We start from the raw sequence: 16,040 nt of genomic DNA, 5'->3' as shown, positions 1-16,040 counted from the left end.
ATGCATATTGTCATACCTCCACTTTCATTGTATCATTCCGAATAGTTTCATTGTTCTAAAAATCCTCTGTGCTTTACCTCTTCAACCCTCCCACCCTCCCCCTTGAACCCCTGGAAACCACTGATCTTTTGAACATCTCCACAGTTTTGCCTTCTCCAGGATGTCCTGTAATTAGAATCATATATCTAGTAGACCGTCTTTTCAGACTGGCTTATTTTACTCAGCACCCATGCTTTTTGTGGCTTGGTAGCTCATTTCTTTTGATCGCTGAATTACATTCCGTTGTATGAAATTACAATTTGTTTATACATTTATCTACTGACAGACATTTTGGTTGTTTGGGTTTTGGTCATTATGAACAAAGCTGCTATAAACATTTGTGTGCAGGTTTTCGTGCGGACGTTGGTTTCCAGCACCTAGGAGCGTGACTGCAGAGTCATACGGTGAAAAGTATTAAGAGTATTATCCATTTGTTGTGCTCGCTGTTTAGATTTATTTCTAGCATCTTATTGTCTATGGTTCTGCCTCTTCTGTTTCTTTTTATTCTTCAATGTAGTCTTTTATTGAATTAACTGAGCACCCTCACACACACTATTTTAAAAGTTATATGCTTTTATTTTACTGTTGCTTGAATTTTTTAAACCATATTTTTGCCAACCTCTTGAATACTTTTTAAGGGTCTAAGAACATTTAAACTCCAATTAAGTCCCCTTCAATTTGTGTGCTACTTTGTCCTATTTTTCACAGTTCTATTTCATCTTAGTGTCATAAATAAGACATTATTTGTATTGTTTTGTAAAGTCAATGTTCAGATTTACCCGTACATTTTTTGGCCGCTATGCTTTCTTGAATCTCAGAGCTTTCATCCTTGTCCTTCCGCACAAAGTAAATCCTCTGAATTTCCTTAGGGAGAGTCTTTTGATGATAAACCTACTTATTCTACGTCTGAAATGTCCAGTTCACCCCCATTCCTAAAACAGAGCTTCACTGGGTGTTAAGTCCTGGTTGATAGCTTCTGTTTTGTTGATGCATCTTCTTAGCCCATAGATACCATGACAGTCTCCTGGCTTTCACTGCCACTGCTGAGAAGGCAGTGCGCCGTACCGTTACCGTGTTGTAGGTAATCTGACTTTCCTGACTGCACTTACAAATTTCTCTGATATTCTGCAGTTTCACTGTATACATGAAGGTGTGGATTTACTTCATTTAACTCACTTGAAATTTGTATACCTTTCTGAGGGTTGATGTCTTTCATCAGTTCTGGAAAATCTGCCTTCATCTTTCCAAATATTACCTATTTCCAATACTCTCCTTTTAAGATATTAAGAGATACACGTTAGACCTTCTCAGCCTCTCCTCCACATCTCTTCACCTAACTCTTATATTTCCACCTACTTGTCTCTGTGTGCTACCTACGGGGTAATTATTTGCCTCTACTCTCCAGTTTACCAATTCATTCTTCCAATGCTTACTTTTATTTTTAAGATTTAATTTTTTTAAAGACTTTTTTTATATGGACCATTTTTTAAGTCTTTATTGAATCTGTTACAATACTGCTTCTGTTTTGTTTTGGTTTCTGGCCCCGAGTCATGTGGGACCTTAGCTCCCGGACCAGGGATCGAACCCACACCCCGTGCATTGCAAGGCAAAGTCTTAACCAATGGACCACCAGGGAAGTCCCCCAATGCTTATTTTTATAAGGGACTTATATAAGCAACTCTTGTTCTTTACTCTTTTATTTATTTAAACATGTTAAATGTGCTCTTATTTTCGGTCTTGAAAATTCCACCACCCTCGATCTTTGCAATCTATATGCACTCTTTTTCTGCTGGCTTTCATTCAGAAGTCAAGGCATCCTGTGATTTGGGGGTCTGTGATTTATGACTCTGAGCTCATGTCCCTGTGGAAAGTGTTTGAAGGCTAAATTAAAGCTGAGCTCTTCTCATGTGGATATGCAGTTGCTTTGGTCCAGAGCCCAGGGGCATTACAACTTAAGACCTCCTTAAGAACTTCACAGGGAAAATGTTTAGATCACATGTACCTTGAGAATTTACACCCACATGAGGGAAGGCTTGTAACTGAATTCTTAGGGATGCTTGTGCTCTCCTTTACAACCAGTGCTGGCTCCCCCCAAGACTGAAGGCAGTCCTTTGGGAGTCCAGCTGTTTGCAAGGGAATCTCCCTGAAGGCTCATCTCCTGCCACCTGTCCCCCACAATCCATCCTCACAGGAGCTCGGTGTCACCAAGAGTACGTGCCCCTGGGGGGTAAACAGGCTCGCCCATCTTTCCACAGTTCTGCTTTCACTTTGTTTCTGGCCTCAGAGGATGAATTCCTTTCTTGACAGCTCAGTGGCACATTTAAGAACATTTTTAAAAAGTTCCATCCAACATTTTGAGTTACCATCAGGTGGGCTGTTCAGAGTATCTGGTCTTTCACAGATGGAAATGGAAGTCCTGGTCTGGTTCATAGTTACTGAAGGGCAATGATGAGGAAGCAGAGGTAGGGAACAGACCCTGCTCTGCTTCGCCGAGTAGTTTGAAAGCGGGGAGTAGAAAGCTTAGATCGGTTGTGGTTTTGACTGTTGAAGGGCAGGAGCCTTCAACGGGAGATGCATAAGCTGCTCTAAGAGAGCCGAGATGGACGTTACTTCTTTCCCAACAAGAGAAGTCCAGAGAGGGCAGTCAAGAGCTGGGTCACAGTGGCATCAAAAATACCACCCTCTCTGCTCTGGCTCTGTAAGCACACCCCACCGCCCAAGGAGGCTGCAATCACATCTACAATGTCTGTCCTTCTTAAGAAGCTTGCCCAGAACTCCCAGCCAACTTCTGCCCACCTCCCTCTGGCAACCAACCTCTGGCAACCAAGGGAGGCTGGGAGTTTAATCCTTAGCTGATCCCACTGCTGCTCGAGCAGAGCTGGGGAATCCTGGCCCTTGTTAGGCAACTAGCAGTCCCTGACACTGGACCCAAACACTTACTGCCTGAGGCCCCACATCAAGGGAGAGGCTGAGATAGACGATGACTTACTAGAACAAAGTCCTAAAGAATGTGGAGGAGAATGGGGTCAAAAGTATAAAGGTTTGGCTTAGCCGTGGAGAGCAGACCCATCTTGACTGGACGCTGAACACAGAGAAGACGAGGCTACTGCAGGGATGGGTGGTGAGACTGGCCCCAGGGAACTCCTGGTAGCACATGAGTGACAGTTCCCCTGTGGAGTCACCGAGCAGGGGCAGTCTGCAGAGTGTGGAAAGCCCGGACCATTGGCTGTGTGAACGTAAACATCACGAACACCTGTCGAAAAGGCTGCGTTTATTTATGAGGAACAACTGGTTTCCATAAACAGGACAAAACCACTTCCATAGGAACACGCTTCTAAAGTAGGCGACACAGGGGACTTCCCTGGTGGTGCAGTGGTTAAGAATCCGCCTGCCAACACAAGGGACATGGGTTCGAGCCCTGGTCCTGGAAGATCCCACATGCCACGGAGCAACTAAGCCCATGTGCCACAACTACTGAGCCTGCGCTCTGGAGCCCACGCACCGCACTACTGAAGCCCGTGCGCCTAGAGCCCCTGCTCCGCAACAAGACAAGCCACCACAATGGGAAGCCCACGCACCGCAACGAAAAGTAGCCCTCACTCGCTGCCAACTAGAGAAAGGCCATGCGCAGCAACGAAGACCCAAGAAGGCCAAAAATAAATAAATTAATTAATTGAACAAAAAAAAGTAGGCGACACAGTCAAAACACATTTGGCCTGTCACACTTGAAAAGCACTTTGGCAAAATCTGGGCTTGTTATATAAGAAAACAGAATTTAAAGCTGGAAGTAATAAATGATGAAAAACTGAGGCATTAGTGACAGAGGACCCCCTTCTAAGCAGCCCTTTCGCATCTCTCATAAAGTGTCTTTTGCATCCAGGACGACTTCTCTGAGGCACTTCGGGAAGAAGATGCCCCAGGAAGCCGTTCTGTCTGCAACCTCAGCACAAGGGCGTGTAAATTCAGGTCTGCAATGAGGTGGGTGTATACAACCTAACCGTATCCTTTTTCTCCTCTACAAAATAAGGAAAATAAAGAAGAATCAACTGTATTTGATTATAATCAGCCCTCTGTATCTGCAGGTTCCGCATCTGCGGATTCAACCAACCACGGACTGAAAACACTCTGAGGACTGGAGAGTGAGCTGCGAGGGGCCTGAACATCCAAGGATACCCCATGGGGCTCCTGGAACCAACACCCACTGATGCTGAGGGGCAAGGGTCTTATTCCATCTCACTTCTCCCAATTACTTACTATCACAACTTCCTGGAACCACTTCTCACCAATACTAGAAAGGGTTTCCTAGCACCTGTTCCACAGCCTTCCCCATACACCTTTCCTGCCAACACCAGGAGACAGAATCTCAGGATCTTTCTTGCCGGTGTTCCCTGGTCGCTGTGTGTTTCTGCTGTGGAATGAGACAAACTCAATGCTTAAGAGCCAAGCTGTATCACCTCTAGCACATCACAAATGCTCCAAATGAAACAGAAAGAAGTTAATGGTAGTAACACAGCGAAGTCTCCCAGAATTAACTAACCTGCAGAAGTCTGCACGACAGGTTCGAAATCACGATACTAATTCTAGGACAGACATGTTGCTCTCTCCCCCTTTTTAAATCAAGTTCAGTCAGAACGACTGAACAGCTTCCTGGGGCCTGGGAGCAGTGTGGTCAGACAGAGCTCATCAACCAAGTCCATGGACACCTGAGCTTCTGAGTGCAAACCAAGTGCCCGAGTCTGCATGGAGGCAAGATTTCTCAGGAACACAGATCAAAGTGGCACAGCATACGTTGAGAATCACACCCTGTACAGGCTCCGCAGTGGAATGAAGTCTGCTGCCCTGTCACGGTGGACGCAGCCCCCGACCACACTCAGGCACAGCTCTCTCCCCTGGGAGTTATGTGCACCGCAGCTCTCAGGCCAATGCAGCAGCCACGCTTGCACCACCGCACTTCACTCTGATGGCAGCTGACAACAGAAAAACTAACCCATGGGACCAGTAGACGAGTGACAGAACTGACCAAGCTTATTTCGACCCTGCAACTAAAATTTCATGAGAAACTCTTCAAGGAAGACTATGACACAGAGTATGTTTTCATCAGCAGTGCTGGCTCTCACGTGTAGAGAAACAAAGTCACTAACACAGATCGTTCGGACAGATCAAGTGGGTCACAGCTGCTTGTTATTTTCCAAATTACGGCAAAAATAAAGGACAATAATCTGAAGGAACTTTGTGCCCTCTCTGATTCATACTTTTAAGAGTCAAACCAGCACTGAGTACTACATCACTCAACACAAGCATTAGGGAATAACGGTTCCCCTAATTATTCTGTCAATGTCAATTTGGCAAGAACTGGTAAATGCTAAGAGGATTCTGGTTCAGAAAACATCTTGCTATATATTTTACTGACTGATTGAGATACACGTTATCTATTAATGTGTGTGCTTATATCTATTTCCAAAAAAGAATTTAAGGTGACCTTTTACAGTAACTGAGACTGACGTCTCAACAGCCTGAGACAAAAAATTACTTTAACCAGAAAAAATATTTTACCCCAAATGGCGATAAATTGGAATCTTTTAGTTACTGCTTTGATAAGGCAGTATTTGTTTCCCCAAAGTTATTGTCTATTTCTTCTAAATAGGATAAATACTAAGACTTCTTCCTACCAATTACACCTGTATTTTATTTGAGTTAATAATCCTGTTGCTACCTCTATAAAAGAATAAAAACAAATAATAATATAAATGCAAAGCTTACCTTGCCATTTTCCACTGTATAATTTACTCACATTACTAAAAAAAAAAACCCTCCATATTTCTTCTTTTATAGTTTTATGTGAACAAATAGTGAACAGCTTTACAGCTTACCTAAAATACAAGTGAGGAAAACATAGACACCTGCCATACTAATATCTGGCTTTTATTTTTTCCTTAAGGAAATACTATTAATTTAAAAAGAGAGTTCCAAGAAATTTAAAAGGATTCCCAGCAATGATTGCTTCTGAGATCTATGAGATTTGAAACATAGTTATAAAAGGCTAAAACCAAACCATACGTTCCTACTTGTTCCTTTTAAAAAAAATTCAGATGATGTGTCACATCAAGCAAGCTCATCAGGTTACCAGGGCCGCAGCCTTAGTCATCCTCGGAATCACTGGCCCTCCTGGCAGGGACGGAGCACAGCACGGACGAAAGCAGCACATCTTCTATGGGTTTCTTAGGGTTTTCCTCCAGGCTTGTCTTGACTGCTCCAGACTCAGACAATTTCCACTCCAACTCTACATGATAAAGAAAAAGCAAGTTGCCTAAGACACAGTCTGCATGGGGCCCTCAAGCCACAGTGTTTTTCTAAGCAGAAGCTACGATCATCAACATTTGATGACAATTTAATTTGAGGGCCATATTTATAAGATGCCTGGAAGAAAGGGAAAAATCAGAACGTTAAGAAGGAAAAAAATACCTGCAAACACTTTTCCAGAAGATGAGGTCAAATGGGATATTACATACATTTGAACCTCTATGATAACTAAAATAAAAAACAGAGACTAAATCTATCTTCTAACAGCTAGTTTCTCGGCTTGCACAATTTCCCAGGAAAGAAATCAGCATGAAACATGTAAAGGAAATACTTTTCCCAGTCCTGCTGGCACTCTAATCATTAAATCTAAATTTAGTTAACAAAAGGAAATTCTTAAACCTCATGTCCAATATCTCAACCTATTAGAGTCAAAGGCTCAATGTATGATGACATCCTAGGTCTGATACATTTGTTCCAAGTAATAATAATTTTTAAAAGTACCAGAAAATAAAGAATCAGTGACTAAAGGCTCAGCTCCTGTATTTTATGCTCTTGTAATCAGTGGAACTCCACATGGGTGTGAGACCTTGTGAAGCACAATCAAGTGATGTATTTTTCCACTGCAGAAAAGACCCCAGGCAGGACTGAGGGACAGCTGAGAGATTCTACTGCAAATAGCCTGGTTAAAGTGATGCTCTACCAATTAGAAACTTGTTAAAATCTGAACACCAATTTTACTGAGCCGTGTTAATTCAAAGTGCTCCACCAGTATTTTCAGCTCCAGGTACCTTGGTTCAGTGTGATAAAAATTCAACAAATTTCTTAAAAATGATTTTTTTTAAGATTTCTGATTCTTAAGAATATATTTAAATTCACACATATGTATAAATGAATGTATTTAATGTTACTGTTCATTTATATGCAGTAATCATTATTTTACATGTTCACTAATCCTCAAATGAAACTTTTCCTAGAAATAAAAACTATAATTATTATTGTATACCTATCTCTCTTCCCTCATGGTATGTGCAAAAAGACCAAAATAAGAAGCAAACCCATATTTAGTTTGAAACTCCATATGCCTCTGAACACTGGAATAATGCATAACTGATGTAACATATGTGTGTCTATGTATGTATGTATATGTTTATACTTTTCCCAGTTGAATATCTTACATAAAGAGTTACATAAAGTAGAATATAAGGTCATATTTTAACACACATTTCTAAAGACTACTAACTAAAGCACAGTTGGACATACTATTTCACTAAACAGATAAAGAATTCGACTTATCAAGAAACCTGCAGGCCTCAGCTTCTCTCTCTCATGTTATGTGTGCATATGTATTTTAACACCTCCTGTGTAACAGGCAGAAAAAAAAAACATATCCTTCAGGAGTTAAGAGGGAGAATAAACTTTTTTTTTTTTTTTGTGGTACGCAGGCTTCTCACTGTTGTGGCCTCTCCCGTTGCGGAGCACAGGCTCCGGACGCGCAGGCTCAGCGGCCATGGCTCACGGGCCCAGCTGCTCCGCGGCATGTGGGATCCTCCCGGACCGGGGCACGAACCCGTGTCCCCTGCATCGGCAGGCAGACTCTCAACCACTGCACCACCAGGGAAGCCCTAAACTTTTAATTTAAAAGCTACTATTCAACTGAGAAAAAATTTCTATAGATTTATATATATGTACATTTGTACATATGCAGATACGTATGAGCATGTGTCACTAATAACGTTCATGTGAATTAAACAAGAAATGAACAATGTGATCTTGAGCTACCAGTAAAAACGAACATATTCAACTGTAGGGACAAATAAAACACATCAGACATTAATATTAAATATTTTAAAGTCCATTGTGCCCTCTTTTAACTGAGAATTACTAGAGCCCAGTTGTAACTGCCCCCAATGACTTGTCTAAGATGACAGATTCAACGTGCTTCTTCCCTTTTTACAATCACTCGCATGGGGGCAAAGGTGAATCTGACAAGTCATCCTAATGTGTGTCTAGGAAACAGGCACCCTCGTCAACAGAAGCACCTCCTCCCCATCTCCCACGCGCACCTCAAAGAGGCCCTTACCATCCATTGTCAGGTTCATGCCACCGAACACCAGAGGTCCAATAAACTGAGCCTTGATATCACCTTCAAGGTACACAAATATTGTGGGCAGATTCCTATCAGGATAGTTGGGTATGCAGGTGGTTGATATGGCTTTGATAAATTTGACATCAGGAAACTTCCTGGCAAGTCCAATAAAGTGCTGATTTATCAGGGCACACAGGGGAATCCTATAAAAAGAGAAACAGAAGCCAACTGTGATTCTGCATTTGTACCTAATAAATCTCAACTACCCTTCTGCCCTACATAAAACCTCATAATGACTCCAGCCAAGATGAACTAACATTTAGACAAAACTTTCTAACATGTTTAGGCAAAGGGAGGAACTCAAAATCCAAAGCCCAACTTAATTTGACTGAAGAATAAGTTAGAAACACAGCTCCAATGTAAAAGGTAACTGTCTGCTCTTCTATAGGCGAGAGCATTCAAGGCTTACAATGTGTGATTCAGAAAGCATTTCCTGCTTCAAAGAAACTCCCTACACAAGCATTAGACTCCACAGGATGGTAATAAAATTGGAGGAGAGAAGCGCTGGGGGTCCACTGCCTCACTCGCCATGGACAATTCACAAAGGTTGCCCTCACCATCGACGAAGAGTGATTCATTACATGGAATTGTGAAATGCCTGAGCTTCTCCAGAGGGACAAGTGACTGAGGAATTCATTTACAATTAAAAAAAAAAAAAAAAGTCTCCTCTGCTACACTGTAACAAAAGCATTCCTATTAGTCACATATTAATTTGAAAGTCTTAAGACAAAAATTAGGCTATAAGGTTTGGGTAAATCAGCAACAAAAACACTAGTTAAAAAAACAAAAAACAGGGCTTCCCTGGTGGCTCAGTGGTTGAGAATCTGCCTGCCAATGCAGGGGACACGGGTTCGTGCCCCAGTCCGGGAAGATCCCACATGCCGCAGAGCGGCTGGGCCCGTGAGCCATGGCTGCTGAGCCTGCGTGTCTGGAGCCTGTGCTCCGCAACGGGAGAGGCCACAACAGTGAGAGGCCCGCGTACTGCAAAAACAAAAAACAAAAAACAAAAAAACCTCCTGGGTGGATTAAGCCTGAGATGTTCAAGATATAAATTCAAATTAACATTTAAATACAGTCATGAGATCAGCTCACCCTTGTCTGTAAAGGTGCAAGATGACCCACAAGCCCTCACCGGCTTTGGTAACTTCTTGAACATAATCCTTTCCTGAGATTTCCAAAACTTCTCCAAATTTATTCTTCAGTTGGGTTGCTTTCCACTCCGCCAGTCTTTGCTGCCTGCACAACAGAAGGAAGAGAGAGACATCTTACAAACACACACACACACACACACCCCACCCCTTTCACACAGCAACCTTTGTAAAGGTCCAGGTTTATTTATCGATTTGCCAGATTTATTAATGTTTCAAAGGACACACATTTTAGTGCCACACAAAAAGCCAAGCAGTCCCTCTGGGCGGCACTAACCTGTACATTGCAACTGCACGTTCGTCTTCCTCATTAAATTCGTCTTCATTATCCTCCAGTTTTTCCAAAGTCATGTCTTCATAAGTTTTCACTGAATGTCATTGAGTTGGCAAGAAACCAGAAATGTGAAAGATGAACAAACACATTTTGGTTTTCTTCCCTTCACTCTTTTCCTAAAGGAGTGCATGCAACACCAAAAGATCCCCAGCCCACCAAAACCCAAATAAAGAGTACTTAAGGTGTTACACTAGTAAATAAGAAGGGGAGGGTGTATTTAAAAGACAGCTGCCAGCCTGGCTCTCTTACCTCCACACAATAAGGATACAAACGGGAAGTTTCCCAAGTTTATAAAAGAGGAGAGTTGTATTTGCCTGAGCTAACCTGGCCGGATCTTCAAGCACAGACATTCACGGACAGGTGCATAACAGTTCTCATGCCTCTGGGGAGATGGAGGATACCCACTGAGGTCCTCCCCAGCACACCCTTCCTAGAGTGAAAGGGCTATCCCCTGGTCTTCTCTTGTGAGTGCTAGGCAGCTCTACCTTTTCTTTTAATCAACTGCTATAAAATCTGTATTTTGTTTTATTGCCATAAACACCCTTGCTTCTTGACATCACTTCAGGCCTTTGTCCCCAGACCCCCACCCCATTACTACCTGAAACTGCTCTTATCAAGGTCAATAATGACCTCTGTCTTCGCAACGGATGAGCACATCTGACCCAACCCATCACCACCTCCTCCCCAAAAGCCCATCTTCCTCTGGCCCCCTCTCCCCCCTCCCTCTATGGCTGCCCCTTCCTCAGGCCCTTTGCTGACTGGACTCGTTTTCTTCCTTATTGATACTCACTCCCTTGGTTGATCGCATCTCACAGCTTTAAATACTAGCAACGTGCTGACAACTCCCGAAGTTATGCCTCCAGCCCGTATTTCTCTGGCTTGGGACAGCATCCCCAGCTGCTCCCTTACCATCTCTATTCGTCTAACAAAAATCTCAAAGTGACCATGTCCCAAACAGAGTTCCTGATCTTACCTCCAAACCTGCTCCTCCCCAAGCCTTCCGCATCTCAGCTGGTAGTAACTCCATCCTTCTGGCCGCTCGAGCCCAGAGCCCTGCAGTCATCCTTGACTTACCTTCCCTCACACCATCATAGGATCCATAAGCAACTCCTGTCAGTCCTACCTTCACAACACACCCAGATCTGGCCACTCCCACCCACCGCACTGCTCCAAGCCAATGGTACCATTTGCCGAAGGTACCACTGCAGCCTTTTCCAGACTGGTCTCCCCACTTCCTGCCTCGCCTCCCCACAGTCTGCACTCAGTAAGGCAACAACAGGACGGTGCTGTCAACACAGAGGACACGTCACTCCTTTGTTCAAACCTCCAGTGACATCCACCTCATTTGGCAGCAAAGCCAAGGTCCGTACTAGAAGCTACAAGGTCCTAAATGGTCCGAACCCTAGTTGCCTCTTTGAAGCTCCTACTACTGTCTCCCAGTCCTGCTGGCTTCCTGGCGGATTCTCCAACATGCTTTCCACTTCTCACTCACCTCCCTCAGGTCTACTCAACTGCCAGGGGGCCCTCTCTGACCCTTTCTGCAATTATACCCACCCCTCCTCCGGCCCCTTCCTGCCTTATCTTCCTACATTTCACTCACGTATCATGTACTGTCTGTCTCTCCCGCTAGAATGTAAGCTCCAAGAGGACAGGGGGTTTTGTCCGACCCGTGCACAGCTAAAGCCCCACTGCCTAGGAACAACACCCAGCACACGGCAATCCTTCAGTAAACATTTGCAGGATAAACGCTTTGTAATAAATCCTTCTCTAAATTAGCTCTAACAAGTCAACAGGGGACAAAAGGCCTAGCCCCTGTGGTCAATGGTTCTCAAACTTTGGCGTAAATCAGAAACTCTTTGAAGCACTGGTTTAATATGCAGAGTCCTGGGCCTTACCCCCAGAGATTCTGTTTCAGTAGGTTCTGTGTGTTGTTGTGTGTGTGTGTTTTTTTTGGGGGGGGGACAAGCACCCCAAGGGATTCCGATTCAGGTGATACAGCTACATGTGAGAAAGCCCCTCTCCTAGACCCTGTACACTGCAAACATCTTATGCTTCCCCAAATCAAGCTGTTTTAATATTCGTAATCAGACCACAAAGATAAAGTATACCCTCACGAGAATACAAACACTAAAAGCTTTTGAGCAGATTTCCATGACATTATCCAAAGTGAATCACAGACCAGGAAAGTCAAGACTTGGAAATACTTTCCTCGGGGTTATCACGCGCTCATCCGAAACAGACGAGGAACTGTGGAAACGGAGGGGGCCTCTGAAGTCCCCCTAATTCTGTGGCCCAGCAAGCTGAAGCCAGAGATGCCCTGCGACCCGCCTGAGATCCCAGAGGCAGCATCCAGCTCAGCACTCCAAGCCCTGGCTCCCAGCTCTTGCTCAGAGGATCCTTCTACCAAAGCAGTGAGAGGCCTGGCGAGTTGTCTCCTAAGCAGACAGACGCGCAGTAACGAGTAGCGGCACGCTCACCAATGGACTGCTGAAGGACCCGCTGCTCCTCCTCTTCTGCCTGCTTCTCCAGATCTTTCAAACTCTCCTTTGAGGGCAAGATGCCCTTTTTGCGTAAGATGTCATTCCACTCGGTGTCTGCATTGGGGTCCTAGAGCAGGTGGACCAAGGATACCATGAGTGCCAAGTCCACTGTGGAGGGCGCCATGGGTAAGGAGGGGTCAAATGGGAAAGTGGGGCTTCCCTGGTGGCGCAGTGGTTGAGAGTCCGCCTGCCGATGCAGGGGACACGGGTTCGTGCCCCGGTCCGGGAAGATCCCACATGCCGCGGAGCGGCTGGGCCCGTGAGCCATGGCCGCTGAGCCTGCGCGTCCGGAGCCTGTGCTCTGCAATGGGAGAGGCCACACAGTGAGAGGCCCACGTACCGCAAAAGAAAGAAAAAAAAAAAAACGGGAAAGTGGTGGGAAGGGGAATTCACACCAAACTATTCTGTGGCCTATTTCTCAGACAGTGTCAAAAGACCCACAACCCCTGTTCCAATCCTCCTGTCTTGGGGTAAAAATCGGGCTATGATGTGCAGATCGGCATCAGTGCTAACAGCAAGGCTCTGAGCTGGCTTCCGGTATTTTCATTAATGACTTGGAGGGATTCACTCCGCAGATATTAAATACCTACTATATGTAAATTATTGTACTAGATGGTAGGGAAGCACAGTGAACGCCAAAGTCATCTACTTTACAGGTGAGAGGAAGAGATAGGCAATGAATAATTAAATATACAAAGAGATATATTACAAATTATGGCAAATGCAATGACCAACAGGCTGCTGAGCTAGAGCGTTCCAGGGGGCCTGCATTCCACAGGATGGCCAAGGACGTTCTTTCAGAAGAGGTGACGTTTAACCATGACTGGAGGGTGAGACGAAACCACAAAGAGGAGTGAAAACTTAGGAAATTACTTTCCAGGCAGAGGGACCAGCCTGTGCAAAGGGCCTGAGTGAGGAGATCAAGCATCCTAAAGCCCTGAGTGGCTGCAGGAAAATCAGAGGGAAAAGAGCCTGATTGACTCTCTAACGCCCAATCCTGAGAGGAAGAGCTGAGACCCCGTGGAAGAGCTCACAGCGGCTGCTGCTTACTGAGTCCTAGGTGCTGGGACCCTGCGAAGCCCTTTACCTGTATCTACCTAGTTAATCCTCACAAGCCTGGGACAGCCACAGCGCCAGGCTGGAACAAGTCAAATTCACCAGGATCAAATGTCAGAAGGATAAATGTCGAAGTGGGCTCTTAGCTCCAGAACCCAGCGGCCCAAACCCTGGTTTGGCACTGCTTGGCGGGAACACTGCTAACGGACCCGGTCTGGAATATGAAACCAGGGAGCTGTGGAAAGGGCACAGGGATAACCAGGCCTCAGCCCCAGCTCCTTGTCCCAGTCTTGCTGAAATATGTCAAAAGAAAAACTAGGGGCTTCCCTGGTGGCGCAGTGGTTGAGAGTCCACCTGCCAGTGTAGGGGACACGGGTTCGTGCCCCGGTCCGGGAAGATCCCACATGCCGCGGAGCGGCTGGGCCCGTGAGCCATGGCCGCTGAGCCTGCGCGTCCGGAGCCTGTGCTCCGCAACGGGAGAGGCCACAACAGTGAGAGGCCCGCGTAAAGCAAAAAAAAAGAAAAAAAAAAAAATACGAACAGAATCCTTTCCACAGGGTGGTCAGGAAGGAGGCGATGTTTTTAAGCCGAGACCTGAAGGACAGAGGATGCAAAGGAGGCCAGGGCAGCCCTGAGTTTCCTCTTCACCCGACGCGCTGGATTTGGAGATGATCGTCCTCTCCAGCCCCTAATCAAACCCATACTAACTCCATCTCCCTTTTGCCGCTGAGTCAGAGATGAGTCCCTCAGGGTTCCTGACCACAGCGAGATCCGGGAGGCAGCAGAATGACTCTGGCGAAGGGTCCTTCAACAGTGACCAAATTGAGTTGTCAGAGATTTTCTCATAAAAGCATCCATTTCCACGGTGTCATTTTTTCCCACTTTTCCGTGGGTTTTAGTCAAATTCCATTAGCAAATTCCTGATACAATGAAAGAACAAAACTGGGGGATGTGGTTTTATCCATTTTAAGATGGAAAGTAACTGGGCTGCGGGACCCTCGGGCTGAGCTCTGGAAGCCAGGGAGTCCAGAGGGGGCGCACCTCTCAACCTGAACACCAACGTTGCGGGGAGGGTGTAATAACCCCTCACCCTGCTCTAGGTGGAGTCAGAACACGGGTTATGTTATGGGACACCCCACCCCCCAGGCGGGACCCTCCACTCGTGCAAGCCTCAGCTTCCATCCGCGAAGGGGTCCACAACACACCTGCTCAGGTGCTCGCTAAGAGAGTTAACAAGTAGGAAGTAACTCTCAGTTAAGACCCGGAGAGGCCTTCACAGGCCACACGGGAGACGAGCTCAAGGAGAGGCAGCCCCCAGGGCTGAGATTCCAGAGTGGGACACACGGCGTGGCGACGCCCAGCCCGCGGACTCGCGGGACCACGCCCGCCCGTCCGCACCGCGCCTGCGCCGGCCTAGCCGCGCGTGGCCTCCCCGTGCCTGCGGGGCCCGGCGCTTCCCACAGGTCTGGCAAGGACAGCCCGCCGCCGGCGCAGACCCAGCGGGACGAACGAACGGCCGCAGCCTCCAGACGTCGCGCCCCCCGGCTTGCTCACCTGCATTTTCTCACAACTCCCTCGAGCCCGGCCAGCGACGGCCTAACCACCCCTCAGCTCTCTTCCGCGCACGCGCGCAGCCGCCGCCCCATTCTTCTCCCAGCCCGGCCTTCGCCCCGCCCCCCGGGAGCGAGCTGGGCGGAGCCAGCGGGAAGCGAACTCTCTCCTCTGAGCCTGCGCCCGCTTCTCAAGAGACTGGCGCGAAAGCTGTGCGCGTGCGCGAGGCAGGACGCGCCTACAAGTGCGACTCTGAGCCAATCCCCGGGCGCTACCTAATTAGGGCAGGTCTTCGGCCTCCGAGCCCTGAGGCCGAGGTGCCGTCCGCTGCGGGACGAAGGTGTCTGAGGTCTCTGCCCAAGAAGTTAGAATTAGAAACGCGTTTCAGTGATTCAGTGTTACAACTAAAAATGATGCAGGGTTACCTAAAACAGAAAGGTGAAAGTCTCTTCACCTGGTTAAGCCTCAGGCGTTTTATATTTGCAGAAGTGCTTAGCCCTTTGCGGGGCACACTGGAGATACCGAGTAGAACTCAGCAAACTGAATTGTAAGATACAGGGGCTGGGCCCCAGGCTTCTGTGTATGCAGCACTTGGAATTTGAGTTAAGAAAGCAATACTCCTCCCTGCACATCTGAGCTAGGTGGCCGCCTCCTGGCAGCTTAAGCAGACACAGGTAACACAGACCCACACATCTATAGGGTAGGCTAGGACTCAACTTGGACTCTCAACTTTGGCTACATTAGAACCACCTGGGAGCCTTCCAAAAACTGCAGCTACCCTGGGGCTCCATCCCCAAATTAAATCTCTAGCAATGGGACCTGGAACTGATTATTTTCTTAAAGATCCTCAGGTGTTGCTAATATACACAACCATTGATGTAAAGTGAATCAAATGACTGCTTGAAGGCAAGGAGCTTTGATTTAAT

At 46.3% G+C, this 16,040-nt stretch overlaps 1 protein-coding gene across 1 annotated transcript; it reads right to left on the bottom strand.

Annotated features, from left to right (window-relative positions):
• Positions 1 to 5,942: 5,942 nt before the first annotated feature.
• PDCL3 (phosducin like 3) lies at positions 5,943 to 15,236 on the bottom strand. Its single transcript, XM_082672090.1, has 6 exons — positions 15,118 to 15,236; positions 12,445 to 12,574; positions 9,911 to 10,001; positions 9,578 to 9,721; positions 8,420 to 8,628; positions 5,943 to 6,319 (listed from the first exon to the last, which is right to left on the bottom strand). The coding sequence occupies exons 1-6, from the start codon at positions 15,121 to 15,123 to the stop codon at positions 6,177 to 6,179; spliced, it is 723 nt and encodes a 240-aa protein (XP_082528216.1). The 5' UTR covers positions 15,124 to 15,236; the 3' UTR covers positions 5,943 to 6,176.
• Positions 15,237 to 16,040: the final 804 nt, after the last annotated feature.

Source organism: Grampus griseus (assembly GCF_964374135.1).
Source record: "Grampus griseus genome assembly, chromosome: 15".
Lineage (NCBI taxonomy): Eukaryota > Metazoa > Chordata > Mammalia > Artiodactyla > Delphinidae > Grampus > Grampus griseus.
The sequence above is the reverse complement of the archived record's forward strand: the minus strand, read 5'-3'. Positions and strand labels throughout refer to the sequence as shown.

What these genes read in the sequence shown, in the direction of transcription:
- PDCL3 (XM_082672090.1), bottom strand. An exon ending in CGTGCAGTTGCAATGTACAG is followed by an intron (nt 9,722 to 9,910) that starts GTTAGTGCCGCC and finishes TCTGTTGTGCAG; the next exon opens with GCAGCAAAGACTGGCGGAGT. An exon ending in CATGAACCTGACAATGGATG is followed by an intron (nt 6,320 to 8,419) that starts GTAAGGGCCTCT and finishes TTTATCATGTAG; the next exon opens with AGTTGGAGTGGAAATTGTCT.